The sequence below is a fragment of the Scyliorhinus canicula genome, chromosome 18 (genome assembly GCF_902713615.1).
Source record: "Scyliorhinus canicula chromosome 18, sScyCan1.1, whole genome shotgun sequence".
NCBI classification, from domain to species: domain Eukaryota; kingdom Metazoa; phylum Chordata; class Chondrichthyes; order Carcharhiniformes; family Scyliorhinidae; genus Scyliorhinus; species Scyliorhinus canicula.
This window is the reverse complement of record NC_052163.1, coordinates 105,080,865-105,105,301: the sequence shown is the minus strand read 5'-3', so window position 1 is coordinate 105,105,301 and position 24,437 is coordinate 105,080,865. Positions and strand designations below refer to the sequence as shown.

The 24,437-nt window shown below is 44.3% G+C and overlaps 1 protein-coding gene across 3 annotated transcripts in view; it reads right to left on the bottom strand.

Annotated features, from left to right (window-relative positions):
• The window catches only part of fzr1a (fizzy/cell division cycle 20 related 1a), a 48,374-nt gene that overhangs the window by 11,845 nt on the left and 12,092 nt on the right, over positions 1-24,437 (bottom strand). For all 3 annotated transcript variants that reach the window (XR_005457900.1, XM_038776375.1, XM_038776376.1), the window contains exons 3-9: positions 23,676-23,801; positions 19,864-19,927; positions 14,794-14,921; positions 14,075-14,157; positions 7,002-7,185; positions 2,837-2,902; positions 953-1,055 (exon numbers count right to left, since the gene is read on the bottom strand). Coding sequence is in view for 2 of the 3 variants with exons in the window: in XM_038776375.1 (XP_038632303.1) it covers positions 953-1,055; positions 2,837-2,902; positions 7,002-7,185; positions 14,075-14,157; positions 14,794-14,921; positions 19,864-19,927; positions 23,676-23,801 (754 nt within the window). In the remaining variant the exon portion in view is untranslated. The remainder of the gene's footprint in view (positions 1-952; positions 1,056-2,836; positions 2,903-7,001; positions 7,186-14,074; positions 14,158-14,793; positions 14,922-19,863; positions 19,928-23,675; positions 23,802-24,437) is intronic.

The following is a 24,437-nucleotide window of genomic DNA, read 5'->3' as shown; positions in this document are numbered from 1 at the left end:
ACTGGAACGCTGCTTTGTTGATGCTGTTGATTAGTGTAGTATCGAGGGTGTGTACATTGCTAAGGCAAAAAAGGGTCTGCTTGTTCAAGTGAAGATTAAGGATCCTATGATGCTTTTCAAATGATTTCCAGTTGTTATGCTTAAACATCAGTACCATCTCCCTGCTGTTTGTAAACTGGTTTCCATATTTACCTATCCAAGGACTGTCATAGGATTTCAAAAATGAATCATTATACAAAGTGCTTCACAATACAGAATGAAGAGGAACCAAAAAAATGAGTAAGTGTGTTACTAACATGAGGTTTATTTAAAATTATCTTCTGATCTGTCTTTGTTAAATTTAAGGAAAAATTGAGTTGCAAAGCGACATGATTTGCTGAGTTCTACCCAACAACAAGCCTGTGTGGCTTGTTTACCATGGAGATTACTGACCCCCAGTGCCATATTTCACACCTGAACACATATAGGGAAGAAGCTGTCTGGCCTTGTGTAGATTTGCAGGCTCCCAGACATAGAACATAGAACAGTACAGCACAGAACAGGCCCTTCGGCCCTCAATGTTGTGCCGAGCCATGATCACCCTACTCAAACCCACGTATCCACCCTATACCCATAACCCAACAACCCCCCCCCCCCCCCTTAACCTTACTTTTATTAGGACACTACGGGCAATTTAGCATGGCCAATCCACCTAACCCGCACATCTTTGGACTGTGGGAGGAAACCGGAGCACCCGGAGGAAACCCACGCACACAGGGGGAGGACGTGCAGACTCCACACAGACAGTGACCCAGCCGGGAATCGAACCTGGGACCCTGGAGCTGTGAAGCATTTATGCTAACCACCATGCTACCCTGCTGCCCCCTGTTCAAAAATACCCTGGACCCAGAGAGAGAATTCCAGTTTAAAGATGAGTCTTGGCAAATCCATGAACTTCAATCCAACAACTTACCCACTCTAGCAGAGTGCCCTTCAAGTGTGGATAATTTCTTCCCTGCAGCAGTATCCCAGATCTGAACATATCCTTTATGTGTCCCAACAGCCACCAAATTTCCCTAGAATAAATGAAATTATTATGATTTCAAGATCCTTCTCAGTTGCAACTTGTAAATGATAATCATAGAATCCTTACAATGCAAGAGGCCATTTGGCCCATCAAGTCTATACTGACCCTCTGAAATAGCACCCTAGGCGCGATTCCCCACCCTATTCCCGTAACTACACTTTGGGGCAACTTAGCATATCCAATCCACCTAACTTGCACATCTTTGGACTGTGAGAGGAGCATTAGGAGGAAACCCACGCAGACACAGGAGAATGTGGAAACTCCACAGACAGTAACCCGAGGTCAGAATCGAACCCAGGTGTCTGGCGTTGTGAGGCAGTAATGCTAACCACTATGCCACGGTTATTATCACCCATAATTGCCAAAACTTAAGCCAATCCATTACCAAATTTGCATCATATGATATTGCATAATTATGACAATTAAAATTCCCATTTAAAAGTTCTCTTTCTGACATAGCTTCAGAACGGTTAGTATAAAAAAATATTAGCTACCGTATACCCACATCATGCCTGAAAACTAAATGATCCACCTCGCACCACCAGGAGTAAATCAAGGATTCACCTTCAATGGTACGGGAGACAGCAATGTTTCTTATAGAGATATTTTATTTTTCTATTTTTGCAACAAAATGGTATACTCAGTAGATGTCTCAATTCTTGTTAACAGCAAAACCTCTTGACATTGCACATGTAGCAATCAGTTTTTATGAAGTTCATTAAGTTTTATAAAAGTTTCTCAATTTGCCCGTGAAAGAATGAATACTATACTGAACAGAAGACAAGAATGTATGTGTTGTTGATGTCTTGGATGGTATGGTCGTTCTTGTCAAACCAGTCTTGGTTATTCCTGGTTTTGTCACTGATGATTCTTCATAGCTTATGATGATGACAGCTGTCTTCAGCTCTTTCCACTGTTCCTCCACTCCATTAGAATGGGCACTTCTGGAGATTTTGGAGAAGACATTGTTGGAAGTTCACTGGCATGCTTGACTCTTGAAACCGCTCAACGTTGATTTTTTTCCAGCTGATTCTTCACCTTCCTCTGCTATGGGTCGAGTTTGACGGACATAGAGTGGATAGGCTGGTGCTGAAGTGCCTGAGTTCATAGGCAACAAGGGAAGTTCTCCTTTCTGGTCGATTGTTTTGTTCATAGTCCATGAGGGTTCATACATTCCAGGTTCTGAAATTGAGTTTAACTTTGATTTTGTGACCAACGGTAGATGAGCCTCCTGGATGCGGTTTTACAGCCATGTTGGGGACAGAACAGACTATTTTTAGAGCACCTTTTCTTGCCCTTTCCGCATGTGGAGTGAGCAAAGTGAATCCTGGAGGACTTTTCAGTAATGAAGGAAGCTGCAGAAGCGGCGGCGCAGGGGATAGCACTAATACCTCATGGCACCGAGGTCCCAGGTTCCATCCCGGCTCTGGGTCACAGTCCGTGTGGAGTTTGCATATTCTCCCCATGTTTGCGTGGTTTTGAGGACTTATTTTGGATTGCCTTTGTCTGGATCCTCCCCTCCGACCTTACAGTCATGGGTAATCCTGTCAGGAGTTTAAGACTCCCGACAGCTCTCGGGATCAACAGAACGTTCAAGCCTCTCCACCACGGCAAGGTGGCAATCCAAGGACATATTTATTTTGCTTGTTGCAATGTACACTCACAAATGAACAAAGTGATTAAGAGTAAATATAACAACTAGATGAAAGAGATCTCCATAAATATAACTAAAGCTTAGGTCCATTTTCACATTAAAAGAATGATATTTACTCTCTCTGACCAGCCAACCGACGTAACAGAATCTCCATCTATAGAAAGGTCACACAGTCTGATCACCTAAAAAAAGAAAAAACAAAATCTTCATTATTGTCACAAGTAGGCTTACATTAACACTGCAATGAAGTTACCGTGAAAATCCCCTCGTCGCCACATTCCGGCGCCTGTTCTGGTACACAGAGGGAGAATTCAGAATGTCCAATTCACCTAACAAGCACGTCTTTTGGGACTTGTGGGAGGAAACCTGAGCACCCGGAGGAAACCCACGCAGACACAGGGCGAATGCGCAGACTTTGCACAGACAGTGATCCAAGCGGGTATCAAACCCAGGACCCCGGCGCTGTGAAGTAACAGCGCTAACTACTGTGCTACCGCCCCGCCCATGACTTAGGCTGTATTTTAAATATATGTACACAAGTAGGGCATCAACAGTTTCAGCTGTGCTGAAAGCAAAACTTGGATTAACAATTTTGAACTTATTCCAGAAAATATGCACCAGTTCATTGACATTTTATTGTAATGATCTTTCTACTGTCTCATCTAATGCACAAAACAAAGGTTGAAACAACATTCTTAGAGGACATATTTCACACTAACTTTACGTGAATGCATTGAATTGTCTTTGCATACTTTAATATCTTGGAAGATTTTAATTGAATGGGGTTTGACTGATTTCCAGACGGTGCACAATCCACACATTCAATGTGCTAGTACTGACCAAACATTTTCCCCTTTAACTTTGAGAAATTTCAGTTTTGTTTTGTTTCCCAAAATAGTGTGAAGCTATAGACCATTATTCTAAAGTTGTAAATCAGATAAATTTTTATTGAGTTTTCTAAAATGCTAAAAGCGTTCACATTTAACATTCAGAGGCTTTTTGTTTATAAAAGCACCAGACTGAACACCTGTTTTTACTAACTGGTGTCCTATAAACTTCAATAATTATCTTGTTCCTCATAAAAATGAAATGAAAATCGCTTATTGTCACAAGTAGGCTTCAAATGAAGTTACTGTGAAAAGCCCCTAGTCACCACATTCCGGCGCCTGTCTGGGGAGGCTGGTACGGGAAATCATCGTAAATTCTGTTCACATTTTAGCAACAGAGAGCACACGTGCAAGTGCCGACAGAAAATGGTCCTACGCAAAGCCATAAATGACACCTGCTTGGCATGTCCAAGGATGAATAGCTTTCTGGATGTTGCCTGGTCTGGAGGGTATTAGCTACGAGGAGAGGTTGAATAAACTCATTGTTTTCGTTAGAAAGACGGAGACTGAGGGGAGACCTGATTGAGGTCTACAAAATTACGAGAGGTATAGACAGGGTGAATACTCAGAAGCTTTTTCCCAGGGTGGAAGACTCAATTACAAGGGGGCACAGGTTCAAGGTGAGAGGGGGAAAGTTTAAGGGAGATGTGCAGGGAACGTTCTTCACGCAGCGAGTGGTGGGTGCCTGGAACGTGTTGCCAGTGGAGGCAGGTACGATCGCAACGTTTAAGATGTATCTTGATACAACACATAAACCGGGGCATGGGGGAGGGGGTGAGGAAAGAGGGAAAGAGAGAGGGGGGTAGAGCAGAGTGGAGGGGTACAGATCGTTTGGACAATATGTAATAGGTCTAAATAAGGAATCTGGATTGGCGCATGCTTGGTGGGCCGAAGAGCCTGTTCCTCTGCTGTAATGTTCTTTGACATATTCAATGATTATTGATGCTTTTTCTTCAAACTGATATGTTGAAAGTAAGAGTTTTTAATAAAAGATGTACCAATTTGTGTGACTGCAAATCAGCTATACATACAACTGTCTTGTTAGGGATCATCTTTGGTCATAGAATCCAGAGTACGAAATTAGGTAAAAAGATGAACAACTTTGAGGTTCAGAAGTCATTTATAAAATAAACTAAACAGAACTTATGCTTTCGGATCAAGGTTACACGTCATTTGAATATTTGGAACAAATATTTCATCTTTGGAAATAGTTAAGTGGCCTACTTTTGGTTTCTCAAGCTCTATTTTAAAATAAATGGCTTAAATAATAATGAATAGGACACTGTCGCTGTCTCATTTGTTGTCTAGACACTAAAAGTATAAGCACACAAAATGGTAGTTTATTAGTTCTTAGTTGAATATCCTTAAACAGGAAATATTATAACACTAAGAATCTAAAAACATCATGCATTTACACAGCAACTCTAATGTAGGAAAATATCCCAAGGTGCTCCACAAGAGTGTAATCAGACACAAAAGTGACAGCAAACTGGAGAAGACAATATTTGGAGTTCTTGAACAAAGAGGTAGGCTTTAAGCAGGCAAAGACATTTGGGGAGGAAATCGCACAATTTGGATCTAGGCAGCTTGAAGGCATTTCTGCCAATCTTGACACACAGGAAGTGGGAAATTCACAGGTGGCCAGTTGGAAGGACGCAGAGAGCTGAAGAACTGGAGGAGGTTAGAGGTAGACCATGGAGGGATTTGAACACAAGGATAGAATTTCAAAATCTGACGTTGATCATTATTTTTTTATTTTTATAAATTTGGAGTACCCAATTCATTTATTCCCAATGAAGGGGCAATTTGGCGTGGCCAATTCACCTACCCTGCACATCTTTGGGTTGTGGGGGCGAAACCCACACAAACACAGGGAGAATGTGCAAATTCCACATGGACAGTGACCCAGGGCCGGGATCGAATCAGGGCCTTGGCGCCATGAGGCAGCAGTGCTAGCCACTGCACCACCGTGCTGCCACGGCAAATCATTATTTGTTACATACATAGTGGAACTTACTTAATTTACAAATATAAAGCATCTTCTGCACACCAGTCTTGCTGAACATTCTTGAGAGGACATGTGATGGGCAAAAACCCTAGAGGCCGTTGCAATATATATGTAGTGGAGCAGCCAGTTAACAAATCACCATCCCATGTGTCTATAGAGGTTTTGATCATGCTCTTTGAAAACAAATGTTGCTGAAATAGTACTGCAGTCATTCGAAAACAACCAGAGAAACAGTTAAAGAAATTACGCCACGTTTTAAAAATAAGATACTTTAATTAAATTCTTACTTAACTTCAGGAATGCCTTATTAACTTTGTGTCCAATTCTTCCCTAATCCCTGGACTCAAGCCAAGGTTCAGTCCTCACCCATAATCCCGAACAAGTTTCCTTATTCAGTTTTCCTTCCTGCATCAATCACAGAACCCAACTCCTGTCAGTCCCTCCCAAGATCCAGAGATGCATGGAAAGGCAGCAGGGTTCCTCAGCTTTAACCTTCTGGCTTTATGCCCCAACTTCCTTTAACCAAGGTCCTGGCTCTCATTTTCTAACTCCCAATCACAGATGTCAGTGGCCCCTAGAGGCATTGCTAATACTAGGGAGCTACCATCATGATCCAGCACAGCTGTGACTATCCATTCAGCCCTGTTCGTACACATTTGAATCTCAAACTTTGGCTTCCAATTGCTATGATATTGCAAAGACCACAGTGTTGCACACTTTGTTAGGACTGAGAAACAGTCACCAATTAATCTAGGCATGCTTAATAGAACAGCCCAATGCATGAATCTAATCACACGTTTAAACAACTTCACAAATGAAGGATAATAATGTACGGACCCAAACAGGGTCATGCCACTTGACCCTTTTCTTTCATAATTTGAGATGTTAATTTGCTACAACAATTACAAAAGTAACAAAATGTTTCAAAAGTAACTAAGTAATGAAATCATCTACCAAGACATTGTTTACCATAATAGCCAACACTTGGAGCAGAAATTATATGCATTTAGAAGGCATCAATGTAGCATCATAACCTCACGAATCATTGATATGAATGGCTACCAATAACAAAATTCATAACCAGGAGGCACAATACATCACATGATCTGTCCAGAACACTGATCAGGTTCAACATCATGAGGCGGTGCCGAATGCTGATTAAAGAATGCTTGATTATTATAATCCCTGATTTACTTTATCTAAACGAAAAATATTGACCTATTTAAAGTGAATTGGCCTTTTATTACGGACACAAGTCGCTGAAATGTGCATTTTAGGATAAATCATGGTAATAATTAAATAGTTCATACAACGAGGGTGGGTAGAGAGAGACAGAAACTGAGACAGAAACAGGGAGGGAGAGAGACTGGAAGCTAAAAAGTTCACCTGGCTAGTACAGGCACTCCAAAGATACACACAAGTGCCAAGTCCAACACTTAATACATTTAGGGAAGACCAGTCCACTAGGTTTAAGTAAAAGTCGTCCTGAAGTTCAGGTGCATCAAGAACTTTAAATGGAATCTTCGAGATTTTGCGAGTAGGCTTTCTTGGTGACCGCAACAATTTTTGGCTGTTCAAGACAGAAGTATACAAAATTAAACTCTAAACCAAATAGCAGCATGCACCTTCCTTAAATTTGACAATGGTTAATATGATCATATCTCTATCACTGATTGCACTCTGCTCAGTTTAGGAAAAGGGAGCATTACTTGGCACTGCATTGTTATAATTTCCTTGTGACCATTCATAACCGAGTATTGACAAATATAACTACCAAAATGTCTCAGACTCAAGAAAGGGGCTGTGATATGCTAATGAGGAGTTTAAGGATCCCACAACAAAATCAGTCAGAAAACTGAGGAACACACATAAATGCAGAGCATGGGTATGCTCCATACATAGAAAACAGCAGCAGGAGGCTATTCAGTCCTTCGAGCCTCCTCCGCCATTCATTATGATCATGGCTGTTCATGGAGTTCAATACCCTGATCCCACCTTCCCCCCCATATCTCTTGATCCCTTTAGCCCCAAGAGCTTTATCTAATTCCTTCATGAAATTACACAATGTTTTTGCCTCAACTACTTTTTGTGGCAGTGAATTCCACATATTCACCACACTTCTCACCTTCGTCCTAAAAGGTTTACCCCTTATTCCCCTAGATCTGGACTACCCCCACCATTGGGAACTACCATCGGGAACATTCTTTCTGAATCTACCCTGTCTAATCCTGTTATAATTTTATACGTTTTTACGATATCCACCTCAACCCTCTAAACTCCAATAAATATAATCCTAACTTGATTTAGTCTTTCCTCGTGTGACAGTCCCACCATCCCAGGAATCAGCCTGTTAAAAGATTTTATGGATCCTCGCGTAGTCTAAAATATGGTCTTCAAAATGATTATTGCAGATAAGCAATACAAAAAAAAATGTATTTTTAACCAAGCTTAATTTAGGCTCCACAACACTATTCCGGGTTGATGCCAATTTGTGCTCACACCAGCACCCCACCTCCGCCCATCTGGAGTTAAGTTGGGTTACGTGGAGTTCAAGAATCCATTCAGGAAAGGTCACAAAATTGTCCAGTAAATTAACCAGTTCCACGGAGAACTGTTGACTTAGGACCGCAGCATTCAAAGCTCCAGAGTGAAAGACAGTCAACAAAAGAGCAAAGTAAAGAAACTGGGACAAATCACACATACTGTTCAGAGTCAGTATATATTCTGCTTAATATACTATTTATTATACTTCGATATTAGCTGAACATTGTTTGATAATTCCAAAACAGATTAAAATGTGTGTCCACAATAAGAAAACACCATTTGGCTACTGAAAATCATGACCCTAGCATTCTGATTCCAATATTTTATCTACCTACACTGACCGTCAGAATATATAGTCATACTTCCGGTTGCGGCTATGCCTAGGTAGGTCGCACAGTTGGCAGCTCCTGCCGATAATGGACTTTTGGGCCCTTTTAAGGAACTCCAGCGGCACTTTGACGACGATTCCCAGTGTGGGAAGGAATCAGTGAGGGTCCCAGGAGTGGTGCGGTCAAAAAAGCGGCTTTGGAGAAGAGAGGAGAACGGGCGTGAAAAAGCAAGATGCCGGCTGGCGGGGATCAGGCAGCATGGGCCTAGTGTTCACAGGAGCAGCAGGAGTTTTTAAGAAGCTGCTTTGCGGATTTAAAGGTGGAGATGCTGGCCCCTATGAAGGCGCCGATTGAAAGGTTGGTGGAGACCCAGAAGATGCAGGGGACGGCGATCAAGGAGGAGCAGCAGAAGGCCTCTGATAATGAGGATGAGATTCTGGGCCTGGTGGTTAAGAGTGGAGGCGCACGAGGAGCTGCACAAAAAATGGCAGAAGCTGGAGGCCCTGGAGAATAGGTCAAGGAGGAAGAACCTGCGGATTCTGGGTCCCCCTGAAGGTGTGGAGGGGTCGGATGCTGGGGCGTATGTGAACACGATGCTGGGTACGCTGATGGGCGCGGGGGCTTTCCCGCGGCCCCTGGAGCACAGAGCCCAGGCAAGGAGGCTGAGGACGAAATAGCCGCCGAGAGCTATGGTGGTAAGGTTCCACCGCTTCACCGACAAGGAGTGTGTCCTGCGATGGGCGAAGGAGCGGAGCAGCAGGTGGGAGAACACAGAGATCCGTATTTATCAGGACTGGAGTGCAGAGCTAGCCAAGAAGCGTGCGGGATTCAACCGAGCAAGGCGGTCCTCCACGGAAAGGGGGTGAAGTTCGGGCTGTTACAACCGGGGAGGCTGTGGGTAACATATCAGGACCGACACCACTATTTCGACACGCCGGACGAGGCGAGGACTTTCATCAAGAATGAGGGGGAATCGATGCTACAGGGGTGAGTCGGGACGGGGAGCCTCTGCCTGGGGGGCTGGAGGGTGCGGGAGGCGCGGGCACGTGGCTGGCCTCTAGTCTGGGGGGGGGGGGGGGGGGGGGGGGAATCCGCAGGTTCTTCCTCCTTGACCTATTCTCCAGGTCCTCCCCCCCCCCCCCCCCCCGACCAGGCTGATCATGTGGAACATGAGAGGCCTGAATGGGCAGGTCAAGAGGGCCCGTGTGTTTTTGCACTTAAAGGGGCTAAAGGCAGACGTTGCCATGCTACAAGAAATGCACCTGAAGATCGCGGATCAAACCAGGCTGAGGAAAGGATGGGTGGGGCAGGTTTTCCAATCAGGGCTGGATGCGTCGCAATTTTGGTGAGCAAGCGGGTGGCATTTGAGGCGGCGGGTACTGTAGCAGTTAAAGGGAGTCGATATGTTATGGTGAGTGGCAGGTTGCAGGGGGCCCGGGTGGTTCTAATGAATGTGTATGCTCCGAACTGGAATGATGTAGGATTCCGGATCTGGAGTTATGCAGTTTGGTCATGGGGGAGGAGACTTTAACACGGTCCTGGACCCGGCACTGGATCGGTCTAGGTCGAGATCGGGTAAGAGGCTGGCAGCGGCCAAGGTCCTGAGGGGGTTCAGGGACCAGATGGGGAGAGTGGATCCGTGGAGATTTGCCAGGCCAAGGGCAAAGGAGTTTTCCTTCTTCTCCCATGTGCACAAGGTGTACTCGCAGATTGATTTTTTCGTGGTAAGTAGGGCGCTAATCCAGAGAATGGAAGGGGTGGACCATTCGGCCATTGCGATCTCGGAGCATGCCCTGCAATGGGTGGAGTTGGTCCTGGGAGAGGAGAGAGGCCACGCCCTCTGTGGAGAATGGACGTGGGACTACTGGCGGACGAGGAGGTCTGTGGGCGGGTTCGGAGGTGTATCCAAAGCTATGTGGAGACCAATGATAATGGGGAGGTTTCGATGAGTGTGGTCTGGGAGGCGCTGAAGGCAGTTGTCAGAGGGGAGCTAATTTCAATCAGGGCCCACAGAGAGAAGAGGGATAGGATGGAGAGGGAGAGATTGGTGGGGGGAGATACTTAGGATGGACAGGAGGTATGCGGAATCCCCCAAGGGGTTGTTGAAGGAGCGGCAGCGTCTACAAGCGGAGTTTGACTTGCTTACCACGGGAAAGGCTGAGGCTCAGTTGAGGAAGGTACAGGGAGCTGTGTACGAGTATGGGGAGAAGGCAAGTAGGATGCTGGCACATCAGCTGCAGAAGAGAGAGGCGGCCAGGGAGATTGGGGGAATTAGAGATGGGGGGGGGGTAACACGGTGCTGAGCTCGGCATGGATTAACGAGGTCTTTTATGGCAATTTGTACAAGTCAGACCCTCGGGAGGGGGGGGGGGGGGGGTTGTTGCAATTTCTGGACCAACTGAGGTTTCCACAGGTGGATGAGGGGCGAGTAGAGGGATTGGGGGCCCCATTGAGATGGAGGAACTGGTTAAGGGGTATGCAGCCGGGCAAGGCCCCGGGACCGGATGGGTATACCGTAGAGTTTTATAGGAAATTCTCAGAGCTGCTGGGTCCGCTGTTGTTGAGGACTTTCAATGAGGCTAAGGAAAAGGGAACCCTTCCCCCGACGATGTCGCAGGCTCTGATCTCGCTTATCCTCACGCGAGATAAGAACCAGTTGCAACGTGGCTCCTATAGGCCGACTTCGCTCCTTAATGCAGATGCCAAGCTGTTGGCCAAGATTTTGGCCACGAGGATTGAGGACTGTATCCCGGGAGTGATCAATGAGGATCAGACGGGGTTTGTGAAGGGCAGGCAGTTGAATACGAATGTGCGGAGGCTCTTGAATGTGATCCTGATGCCCTTGGAAGGGGGGGATGCAGAAGTGGTAGCGGCAATGGACGCGGAGAAAGCCTTCGATCGGGTGGAGTGGGAGTACCTGTGGTAAGTGTTAGGCAGATTTGAGTTTGGAGAGGAATTTATAGGGTGGGTCAAATTGTTGTATCAGGCCCCGGTAGCGAGTGTGTCGACGAACCGGCTGCGGTCAGGGTACTTTAGATTACATCGAGGGACGAGGCAAGGGTGCCCCCTGTCCCCCCTGCTGTTTGCCCTGGCGATCGAGCCGCTGGCCATGGCATTGAGGGAGTCCAGAAACTGGAGCGGCTGGTTCGGGTGGGGGTGGGGGACGGTCCTCCCCAGGTTCTTGTTCGTCTTCCAGTGCCTTCCCATTCTCATCCCCAAGTCCTTTTTCAAGCGGGTAAACACGATTATGATGGGATTTGTGTGGCCAAACAGGACCCCATGTTTTAAGAGACTGTCCTTGGAGCGCAGTCGGAGGTGGGTTGGCGCTGCTGAACCTTTGCAGCTATTACTGGGCAGCGAATACATCCATGATTTGGAAATGGGTAATGGAGGGAGAGGGGGCGGCGTGAAAACGGTTGGAAGCGGTGTCTTATAAAGATATTAGCTTGGGGGCACTGATAACGGCACCGTTGCCACTTCTGCCGACGCAGTATACCACGAGCCCAGAGGTGGCGGCGGCGACATTGAGGGTCTGGGGCAGTGGAGACGGCACGGGGGGGGGGGGGGGGGGGGGGGGGGGGGGGGGGGGAGGCAAGGGCTTCAGTCTGTGCCCTGACACGGAACAATCACAGGTTCGTTCCGGGTAGAATAGACGGAAGCGGGGGGTTCCTAAGTTGTCACAGGGCGGATATCAAAAGGATTGGGGACCTGTTCATTGATGGGACTTTTGCTAGTCTGAGGGCGCTGGAGGAGAAATTTGGGCTACCCCCAGGGAATACCTTTAGGTACATGCAGGTTCGGGCATTCGTGAAAAAACACATGGGGGAATTCCCACTGCTGCCTGCCCAGAGGGTACAGGACAGCGTGGTCTCGGGCGTGTGGGTAGGGAATGGCAAGATATCGAAAATATATCAGGAGCTGCAGGAGGCTGAGGAGGCCTCGGTGGAGGAGCTGAAGGGCAAGTGGGAGGAGGAGCTGGGTGAGAAGCTGGATGAGGGCCTGTGGGCTGACGCCTTGGGCAGGGTCAATTCCTCCTCATCTTGCGCCAGGCTTAGCCTGATTCAGTTTAAGGTGGTGCACCGGGCGCATATGACAGTGGCGAGAATAAGTAAGTTCTTTGGGGTGGAGGACAGGTGTGTGAGGTGCTCAGGGAGCCCAGCAAATCATGTCCATATGTTCTGGGCATGCCTGGCACTTACAGGATTTTGGAAAGGCTTCGCAAAGGCTATGTCCAAGGTCTTGGACACTTGGGTAAAACCAAGCTGGGAGATAGCGATATTTGGGGTATCAGACGATCCGGGAGTGCAGGAGTCGAAAGAGGCCGGAGTTCTGGCCTTTGCCTCCTTGGTAGCCCGGAGAAGGCTCTTGTTAATGTGGAGGGACGCAAAACTCCCAAGCGTAGAGGCTTGGGTCAGTGACATGGCGGGATTTCTCAGGTTGGAGAGGATAAAGTTTGCCTTGCGAGGGTCCTTGCAGGGGTTCTCCAGGCGGTGGCAACCGTTCCTTGACTTTCTCACGGAACATTAGGTGGAGGTCAGCAGCAGCAGCAAACCAGAGAGGGGCAGTAGGGAGGTGGTTTGGGCAGTGGATGGATTTCATATCTGTAAAGGGCAGATACCCCACCTTGTTTTGTTGAATTGTTAAATGGTTATGTTGTTTTCTTTTTTATTGCTATGTTTTCTTTTCATTGTTTTTCTTTTTGTAGTGGTTTGTAAAATTATTGAACATTTGAATAAAAGCAAAAAAAAAAAAAGAATATATCGTCATTTCCACAAAGGTTTCAATGTTAAAGAGTGAAAATGAGGAAACTTCATGTGAACTTTCAGTAATGACATTTAAAATTACTTAGAGATGAATAATTTCAACATTCAGATGACCCGAAATGTAGTATTACTGGATCATGCGAATTCCCAATACAAACAGAACCTCCTCATGTGCAAGGATGAACATGATACAGTTTAAGGTGGTGCACAGGGTGCATATGACTCGGACGAGAATGAATGGGTTTGTTCAGGGAGCAGATGATGATTGTGAGAGGTGTGGGCGGAGGCCAGTGAATCACACGCACATGTTTTGCGGTTGTGAAAAATTGGGAAGTTTCTGGGCGGGCGTGTTCGCAGCCTTAGCCAGGATAATGGAGGAGGAGGTGGACCCCGACCCTTTGGTGGCAATATTTGGGGTCTCAGAGAAGCTGGAGCTCATGGAGAGGAGGAAGGCCGATGTCTTGGCCTTCGCCTCTCTGATTACATGGAGGAGAATTTTGCTAGAGTGGCGGTCAGCATCACCACCGGGGGTAGCGGCTTGGTTGGGTGACCTTTACGACTTCCTGCGATTAGAGAAGATAAAGTATGAGTTAAGGGGCTCTTCAGGGGGGTTTGAGGAAAGGTGGGGGATGTTTGTGACCGTGTTTGAGGGGCTGTTCATCGTGGAGGAGTGAAAAAGAGAAAAAATCTGTAGACTGTATAGTTGATTGTAGGGAAGCGTGTTTGTTCACTGTAACCTGCTTTGATACATGTTTGTAATGAAATAAATTTTAAAAAAGGAATGAATTCCCATACAAAATGGCATAATGAGACATACGGTTACCTTTTATTGCTAACAGGAGATAAGGAGTATGGTGAAATATCGTTTCCATCGTCAGGACTTGTGCGCTTAGTGCTGAGTGAATACTAGAAAATAAAATCAATACTAGTTATTTACATTGGTTAGAGATGTTAACACTTTTTTTTAAAACAACTCCAAATGGGGAACACAATAGTGGTTTAATAAATTTGGCTAGATAAGAGAACAAAGCTCTTAAAGATCTGGATTTTCAATAAACAGATATTTGAAATGAAATGAAATGAAAATCGCTTGTTGTCACAAGTAGGCTTCAAATGAAGTTACTGTGAAAAGCCCCTCGTCGCCACATTCCGGCACCTGTTCGGGGAGGCTGGTACGGGAATTGAACCGTGCTGTTGGCCTGCCTCGGTCTGCTTCAAAGCCAGCGATTTAGCCCTGTGCTAAACTAGCCCATTTTATTTTCAGGATGCTATATGGTCAACATTAATAGAATGAGCAGTCCATAGAATCATAAGTATAACTGTAGTGAATTATTATTATTTCCATTTACTTTACAGAAGTAATGCCTAATGAAAATGAGGAACGCAAAATAATTATTAAAGTACTAGAGAAGAAATTAATAGGACTAAAAGTCTACAAGTCACCTGGAGACCAATTGTTACCAAGCAAAAATAGTCTTAAAATGGAGGCAGCGAAGGTAAGTAGTTTAAATTGTTCCGTTTTCAGTGATGAGAAGCTCATACCTTGAATAAACTTTTCTTTTCAGGCGTTGAAGGCTGTAATCTTCGGTCTTCGGTTTGAGGGTCTTGAACTTTTTCAATCCCTGCTCCAAGCAGCTCATTTTTAAGTAACGCAGAATAAGCAAGTCCATCTGTCAAACAAAATTGGCCAGAGGTAGAAACAGAAAAATAACAAATATACATTAAAGAGTAAGCTCAAATTGGAATGCAGTTTTCAATTGAAGCACTTTGAACAGTTATATTTGTCAGACTTTCATCTTGCTCCTTCTTACAAAATGCATGGTTGGAAGAACTTTCAATGAGGAAAGGCAAGCAGGGTGGTTTACCAAGCTATATTTGGAATTGCATGCAGTGTATTCTGGTGTTGTTACATTTATTAATAATAATCTTTATTATTGTCAACTGATTGTTAACTATCAGTTGATATCACAACAGTGAAAGGTAAATGTTTTCGGTGAGTAAACCATGTGACTTGAAATAACTTGCACTCAACTGAATGGTATTGGGGATCACAACACTTTCTTTCTGCATCTGACATGACAGGTAAGCAAAGTTTTACCAACTGTTTTTCAGCACATTTCCCTAGGAGTACGTTTTAACTACTAGCCGAGCCAATGATGCCTACATCCCATAAATGAATGTTCAAAAATTTTCGAATCAAAGTTTCACAGACAGCAGATTTCATTTTCAGAGTTTCTTAATTTGTATATTCTCCCAGGAGGATTTTACAAATTGAGCACTGAGGTTGTCATAACATTTATAGTACCCTAACTACACCCAATATTGAATACACATTTCAGTATCATGCAGGGTTCTACTTTAGTTCCTTACAATTGCGTGTGAATTGCTAAAATAATTGATTTTGCAAAAGCAATGACAATTCAAAATAAATTTGGATTTGCACCTCTCTATCCAACAAGGTTTTAAAAAAATTATTTCATGGAATGCAGTGTTTTTCCCAATTTCCCTCAAGAAGGTGGTGATGAGCCACTTTCGTGAACCACAGTAGTCCATATTGGAACAGCTTGGTATAACTGAGTGTGTCTCGCGTCATACGTAGGTCAGACCAGCTAAGGACAGTAGACTTCCTTCCCGAAAGGAGATTAGCGAACTAAATGGGTTTTTAATGACAATAGAGGACATTTTCATGGCCAGCATTAGTAAAACTAGTTTCATTAATTATTTGAATTAATTCAATGAATTAAATTCCACCACAGGATTTGAAACCATGGCCCCAGTGCTTTGACAAAGAGTCATCGGACTCGAAACGTTAGCTCTTTTCTCTCCCTACAGATGCTGCCAGACTTGCTGAGATTTTCCAGCATTTTCCCTTTCGCCCCAGTGCTTTAGCCTGGGCCTCTGGATTACTAGTCCAATGACATTAACACTCGGCCACCATTTCAGTGCAGTGAAAGCATGTAACATGTTATAGCTTTGACACAATAAAATGGAGAATAATTTTAAAAATTGCATTAGTGGACCTTAGATGGTTTTTATCCCTCCAAAGAAATTCAAGACAGCGCACTTCCATCAGAATGCATTAGTGATGCTGTTGGTATGAAGATCAGAAGCTCCATCTAGTGGTAGAAGAGTGCAGCTGATGGTATGACTGGCTATATCTGACTCATGTGCACCTGACATCCTGTGGTCCAACGCAGTATAGAATAGAATAGAATTCCTACAGTGCCGAAGAAGGCCATTCAGCCCATCGACTGCACCAACTCAGGATGGACCCAAAGCCAACAAACGCAGAGAATGTCACTGAAGTCCATTTTATCATACCTACTAGAAAACAGTAACAGAATGGTAGGCAGGAATCAACGCGCAAAGATAATGCAGAGGTTTAAAAAAGTTTGTTCGGCAAGGGACGCATAGCAAAAGCTGAGAGAGTGTACAAGAGCAAGAAGACAAGAATCCTGAAATACTGAAATCTCCTGGCAATCCATTTGGGCTGCAGAGTAAAATAAGTAGAATGGCCCCATGCTTCATCCCGCCTGCGCGAACCGGCGATGGCCTTTCGGCCGGCGCTAGGCAGCGGGCCTGAAACGCCGCTGGTACCGGTTTTGGCGCCAGTCGGCGTGGTGCCAACCGCTCTGGTGCGGGCCTAGCCCCCAAAGGTGCGGAGAAATCTGCACCTTTCGGGAGGCCCGATGCCGGAGTGGTTGGCGCCATCCCCTACGCCGGGACTCCCCGCCGCACATGTGAGAATAATCCTGTTGACTGCACCATACCAAATAAAATGATGGTTTCACTGGCTGGAGATGCAGAGCTTCAGCAGTATCTCTTTGGCAATCAAAGCTTCGCACAGACAGGGGGTCGATTAGCTCAGTTGGCTAGGTGGCTGGTTTGTAGGTGTGACGCCAACAGTAAGGATGTAATTCCTGTACTGTCTTTGGTTATTCATGAAGGCCCCTCCTTCTCAACCTTGCCCCTCGTCTGAAGTGTGGTGACCCTCAGGTTAAATCAGCACCAGTCAGCTCTCTCTCAAAGGGGAGAGCAACAGATGGTCCTCTGGAAATGTGGACGGCATTAACATTTGTTTGCTGCGTAATCTAAACCCCAAAGGTCAGCCCTGGGATGGGAGGCCTTCTCACGACCCCTGGAGTTGGATGGGGCGCATAGAGCCCCTGCAAGGAAGCCCAGGACAGGCGACCGACCGAGGGCCTTGGTGGTTCGCTTTCCACCAGCTTGCTGACAGGGAACATGTGCTGCGATGGGCCAAGGCGGAGAGGAGCAGCAGATGGGAGAACTGCAAGGTGCGCATTACTAGGACTTGGGAACGGAGCTGGCCGCCAGGGAGCAGCGCAGGAAACCGACAGCAGCAGCACCTGAAGGGTTGGGGGGGGGTTTAGAGCCACGTTAGTTTAGTTGAACACGTGTGGCATGGGCAAACAGCTGATGGGAAAGTGCCTTATTAACATGTTTATTCTTTCCCCCTGTTCATTTTCACTATGTTAAGGCTCTTTGCATAGGGCCCTTTTTCTCTCTGTAAATGTTACAAATTTGTTTTACATAAAAAAATTTCACACAAAAAATACACCAGCTCCTCTTCAGATAATCACATGGGATTGTTTATAACTAGCTGAGATGCTGCGATGAAATGTTTAAAAATGTATTGCCAATGGTGCAGAATTATGAACCTGGAAACATCTGGCGTGGGGGCAATAGTCCTACCTCTAGCCAACTTTTTTCACCCGTACCAGTTTTTTTCAAATATGCATCCATTTCTCTTTTAAAGGCCATTGTAAATTCTGCTTCCTCCCAATGTTTCTCAACTATCATAGATCATAGAATTTACAGTGCAGAAGGAGGCCATTCGGCCCATCGAGTCTGCACCGGCTCTTGGAAAGAGCACCCTACCCAAGGTTAACACCTCCACCCCTCCCCATAACCCAGTAACCCCACCCAACACTAAGGGCAATTTTGGACACTAAGGGCAATTTATCATGGCCAATGATAAGCTTTCTGACAGGCCTGTCGAAAAATGGAGCTGTGAAGCGATTGTGCTATCGTGCTGCCCTAAACTATACATGCCATTTTTAAAATAACTACTCCCTGTACCCTGAGGGATGATGCGCCTGTTTTATTCAAATCCTAATTTTTAAATATTACAATTTAATATCCTGTGCTTTGAGCATTTCAAATATTGAAAAATAATGAAGATTGAATGTTTCACAAGGACTGTGAAAGCAGAAAGACGCAGTGAAGAACTTCTAATACAAAAATGTAGAAATTGAATATGTGCCTTTATTTTTATAATATAATCCGCCATTCCAATAAAAGTCCATGAGCTTATAAGTCATCCTCAGCTTCGCTGGATATACAATGCCGCACAGCGCCTTGCTAATGTACAGTGTCCTCTTCACCCGGTTGAAAGCAGCCCGCCTCCTCGCCAGCTCCACCGTAAAGTCTTGGTACACATGTATACCAGTTCGAGCCCATTGCACCACCCGCTTCTGCTTGGCCCAGCACAGGACCTTCTCCTTCACACTGTACCTACGGAAGCACAGAGTCACTACCCTTGGCGGCTCACTCGCCTTTGGTACAGGCCTCCACGACCGATGAGCCCGATCCAGTTCATATTGGGAGGGATCCTCCCCCTCCCCCAGTTCATATTGGGAGGGATCCTCCCCCTCCCCCAACGGCTTTGCCAGCATAGTGCAAAATACTCCTTCGGCCGCGGCCCTTCAACAACTTCGGGCAGCCCCACAATCCTCAAATTCTGTCGCCTGGATCTGTTTTCCAGGTCTTCCATTTTTGCTCATAGATCCTTGTTAACCTCCATCACCATCCGCATATCCTTCCCCATCGAGGCACGTTGATCACCGTTGCTGCAATAATGTCTCCTCCACTTCCTTCAGCGCCTCCCCTTGCGCCCGCACCTCCGCCACTGCACCCGCCACCGGGGAAATCGCCTCCTCCACCTGCACACTCAAACCTCCCTCATCTCCTTCCTCATCGCCTCCAAGTGTTTTGTAAACTGCCTTTCGAATTCTGCAGCCATCACCGTGGTTATTTCTTCAGACATAGCAATGCGGCCTCCCCTGGTGCTCCAGCCTCCTTTTCCTTGGTGACCTCTCCACTCCCCGACAAGCCCTCAGCTGTTTTTTTTTAACGGCCGTTTTCTTGCTGATCCTGGACATCCTCTTCTGCTGTGCCTCCTCTTAGCCTTCTTCCTGCCTTTGATGCTTCCGTGGACCCTGGGACCGGGCTTAAAGCCCCAAAAATGCCGTTCCCGAGTGGGAGTCCTCCGTTGCGCCATCTTTATGAACTGTTAACAGAGATTGGTCCCTCTGACTGCCCAGAAAAGTGAATGATGACCCCTTTGAAGTGCAAGTTGAAGGGTAGAGAATGAAGAAGGAAAGAAATGAATAGACCGAGGCAATACTGCTCCACTCTCACTCCTGTATTATTTGCCCTAATTTTCAACCTTAACCACAAAATAAATTAGTTCCCATATTAATCAAATATCTGAAAAGTAACCTTTTCTGAATGTGTAAAGAATGTATTTTTTTTAATTTACTGGATTTAAATAAGCCATAATTAAAATAACTAAAACTGTCTTTACTGAACCTTTGCCATTGTCAGAGGTTGCATCTTTTGCTTTTCTGTTTTGACTGGGTGACTTTTCATTTTCCTAGAACAGAGACAAAAATCAAAATACATGTTCAGTATATGTATTCATGCTGAACTTGCGCAGGTCATTTATGCAGCACCATTTTAGAAATGGTCAACAGATCTATTTATGAATGGTGATACTTGCAGATCATTGTGTTTTCTCCGCTACAGATCAATAATACTCATTCTCCTGGTTATTGGTCTAATGACATTAACTTAGTCAGATGCACACCTCAACATTGTTCAATGCATATTATTGGTATGTGGGTCAATCTGAACAATATAGTTTTACTAATGCCAAATTATATATCTTGTGATTAGCTAATCATAAAAAAAACTTGAAAAGATGTGCTAATTTATCTTTAAAAGGAAACAAATTTTATTAATCAATCAAGACAATGATAATCAATTATTTCAATAGAATATGAAAAAGATGGGTTGGGTAAAAATAGATGGCAGACATTTTATTTTGCTAATACCCAAGTTGTGTAATGCCTCTCAGGAAATCCAAACGTTTCACCTTCAGGATTTGAGAATATTTTTCAAAAGGAAGGACTGAGCCATGCAGCACTCCTCAAAGACAAAAAACATCTACAATTCAAGGAATAATCAAATATCTCTGCGATCTGACGGCACCAACTTGCATTTAAATAACACCTTTAATGCAACAAAATAGCCCAAGGCACTTCATAAAAGGTCACAAATCTGACACTAGGCTGCATAAAGATATTAAGGCCAATTGCTTGGGCAGAAAGGTAAATTCTAAATAGTGTCCTTAAGGAGAAAAGGGAAGTTGATGGAGGCAATTCCAGAGCTTAGGGCCTTAGCAGCTGAAGGCTGGGCCACCAATGATGAAGTGATTAAAGTTGGGGATGCTCAACAGGCCAGGACTGCAGGAACACTGCTTGGTGCAGCAGAAATATTGTAGCTAATGTGTAGCTTTACAGAGCATAACATACACAGAACTCATACTTGGCGGGATCTACTTGTAAAAATCACCGAGTTAAAGATGTGAGACATTCACAACTTACATAGCAACAGGAATTGGCCATTCAGCCCCTCAAGCCTGTCCCACCATTTAACGAGATCACGGCTGAACTGTGGCCTAACACCATTTCCTGCCTTTTTGCACATATCCCTCAATACCATTGCTTAACAAAACACTATCTCAGATTTAAAATTGACAACTGTTCTAGTTTCAATTGCTGTTTGTGGGAGAGGGTTCCAACCCTCTACCCTTCGAGTGAAGAAGTGCTTCTTAAAATCTCTCCTGACAGACTAGCCCTAATTTTGAGACTATGTCCCCTAGTTTTAGAACCTCCAATAAATGGAAATTGTTTATCGTTGTATGTTAATTTGTTGAATACTTTGATCAGATGACCCTTAACCTTCTAAATTCCAGCGAAAACATGCCTAATTTGTGTAATCTCTCCTTGCAACTTAATCCCTGTAGTCCAGATATCATTTTGTAAACCTACATTGCACTCCCTCTTAAGGCCAAAATATCCGGCACAAGGTGTGGTGCCCAGAACTGCTTGCAATACTCCGTGGGGTCTAACCAGGGTTTTGTATAGCTGCAGCATAACTTGTGTGTCCTTGAACTGCAATCCTCTAGATATAAAGCAAGCATTTCATTAGCCTTTTTGATCAATTTCAGCACTCGCTCGTGGCATTTTAAGGATCTATGCACCTAAACCCCAAGTCTCTTTGGACATCCACTGTACCTAATTCTCTTTCCGTTTAGAAAGTACTCTGCTCTATCCTTTTTTGGTCCAAAATAGATAATCTCACACTTGCTTACTTGAATTCCATCTGTCACAATTAGTAATTGCCACTTAGTAACTGCTAATATGTCAACTCGTCAAATGACTATTCATTGGGTTATTAAACAACTCTATTAATATATAAACACTGCATCTAGCAAGTGGGATTTTCTGGCAGTTCACGCTGGCAGCATTTTTAGGTCCCACGGATGGCACACCTCCCAGCAGCGAGGGATGCTTTCAATGGAAAACCCTGCCGTCAAGAGTGAGGCCAGAAGATCCTGCTGCCAGCCATTGGCGGGCTGCCCATCACCGCTACAGAACACGCTGCAGAGGGGGAGGAAAATCCTGTCCAACGTGCATTTCATTAATGACATATACAAAATTATCTTATGGAAATAGCTAGTCACTTAATACCCAAAACGTACAAGCATTTTTACACTGCACAAAAAATTAAACCCTAATTAGGCCAAGGACCATTTCTTTACATTTAATTATATTTTGCAGCCGTTAAAGAACCAAACAAAAACTACACTATACATTGTACATAGCATACAAGACTCTGTCCTTACTATTTGCAACATTTTTGATGGTCTGCTGCATTAGTCTCTGTGAAACAAAGACCAAAAAGCAATTGTAGCTTTTAACAAAAACTTGTGTTCTTTAGCAAAGCATTGAACAAAAAGCAATTGTTGAAGCAAAAATTCCACCAAGGATGAAACGTTTCTGGAATATATCACTTTTTTGAAAAAATATAGACTACTAACCTTTCTCAGTAACACTAGAGCTATGAGGCCTATCTACAGTTTGTGACATCCACTTGTTCAACAATTGTGTGCCCAAACTACATTGCATATGACCATTTACCGTATTTATAAATAGTTACGGTTCAATATAGCGTGAGCACAGCAGAAAAGCACTGCTTAGCGGAAGCAAATTTCCACAATAATATAATACACCACCTTTATTCTTGTTAATTTTTCAACTATGTTTTTGTTCATTTCCCTAGTCTTTCCATTACTACTGAAATGTCTACTTCTCCTCTGGACCTTTTTCCACAAAGGTTTGAAGTTTTAAATTCCTGACTGTGCCAAGTAGAAAAGGATGCTAATTTTTGATAATGAGAGCCATTCATTGGCACATGTGCTGCAAGCATTGGTTGAGCATTGTTCCTTCTGGGCAAGGGTAGAAAATTGTGATCTGTCGTATGAATGCATCTTAACCTCCTCCTCCCCCAACATATCTGAAGAGTTGAAGAGATGGACTCCCACACAACTATAATATCTGAAGAGTTGATGGGAAAGGAAGAGGAGAGGAGAGGACTGAGGATCATGAATATACCTTCTTCCAGTCAATGTATATTTTATGCAGTGAAACCCATCCCTTTCTACGTGCCTTTGCGAGGAAAAAATTTGTTCATGCGACAAGAGTCCCTCGCACAGTTGCTTCACTCCAGGATGGGTTGATGCTTTAACTGTAAGCAGACACCTAACTGACCAGTGTCAGACCTCCAGCACAATCGACACTCCAGTAGGGCAGAAATCTTAACATTGGCCAATCAGAGGCTGGCAGTCTCCATTGGTCATCAGCACAACTGAAAGCAGTGCCTGTTGCTGGTAATTCTCCTTCACCAATGACCTTCACTGGATCGCTAGAGACAGGTGATTGGAGTGGGAGGAGTCACTGGCAAGGGAAGGTCATGCCCAGTTCCAATATAACAGAAACATGAAATTCCATTTGAATCCATATTACACACCAGTGAGGAGTTACGGATTAATTATGTTTTGTTACTTTACAAAAGTATTGCTGGCAGAATAATAGCGGCAAGTAATATATACGCTCAAACATTATATGGGCTATGCTGAAAAGAACAATGGAGTACATGGATCCTCATTAAAGTATGCTTTTATTGCAAGCATTTAAGGCCATTCTAATTTAATTCTGAATGTATGAATATTTTCCCTCCAATAGCTCAACCACTGAATATTTTCAACAATACCGTACATTAATTCTGTGAAAGTTTATACTCCAGTTTGCTGCAGCTCTTGAAGGAATAAACCGATCTCCACTTTTACTTGGTGATGACACTGGTGAATTTGAAGGTGTTAATGTTCTTCTCACATCTGATATCTGAACAAAATCCAGAAAAGGAGAATCGTATTAAATTAACATTAAAAATCAAGATCTGCAATAAAATTAGAACACAGCAGTATTAACCTATTCCATAGGAACTTCTGATCTCCCAGCATTAGTTTCTTTTAGGTTTCTGAGTTTCAGTTCATGTCCAAAAACTTAGAAATAAAACAACTGCAATACTAGAAATTTTAAATAAAAGAATGCAAGAAATATGAGTTATATGTTTTCCTTGCACTATGAATTTTAGGTACTGTACTATAAATGTTGAGAGAGCTTTTGGTGAGAGTTGACAGTTGGGTTGCGTTCTAATGGGAGATTACTGCTTACATTGATTAGGTTAGAAACCGAGCTCCGGGTCATTCAAAGCATTTGAGCAAACAGCCTTTTACTTAACACTCCGAAAACTAAGATCATCTTCTAACCAGCTCCAAGAGACTTGGACAACCAACTACAGACACCTTAAAACCCTGAAGCACCACCAGATGTACCTTGGAAGATCCTCCAAGGTCTGGTGGCAAGAAAGGTGGTCCAACCACAGGATCCTTGCCAAAGCTATCTTTCCCAGCATTGAGGCATTAATCACACAATACCAGCTCCACTGGACAGCATATGCCATTCATGTGCCTGATT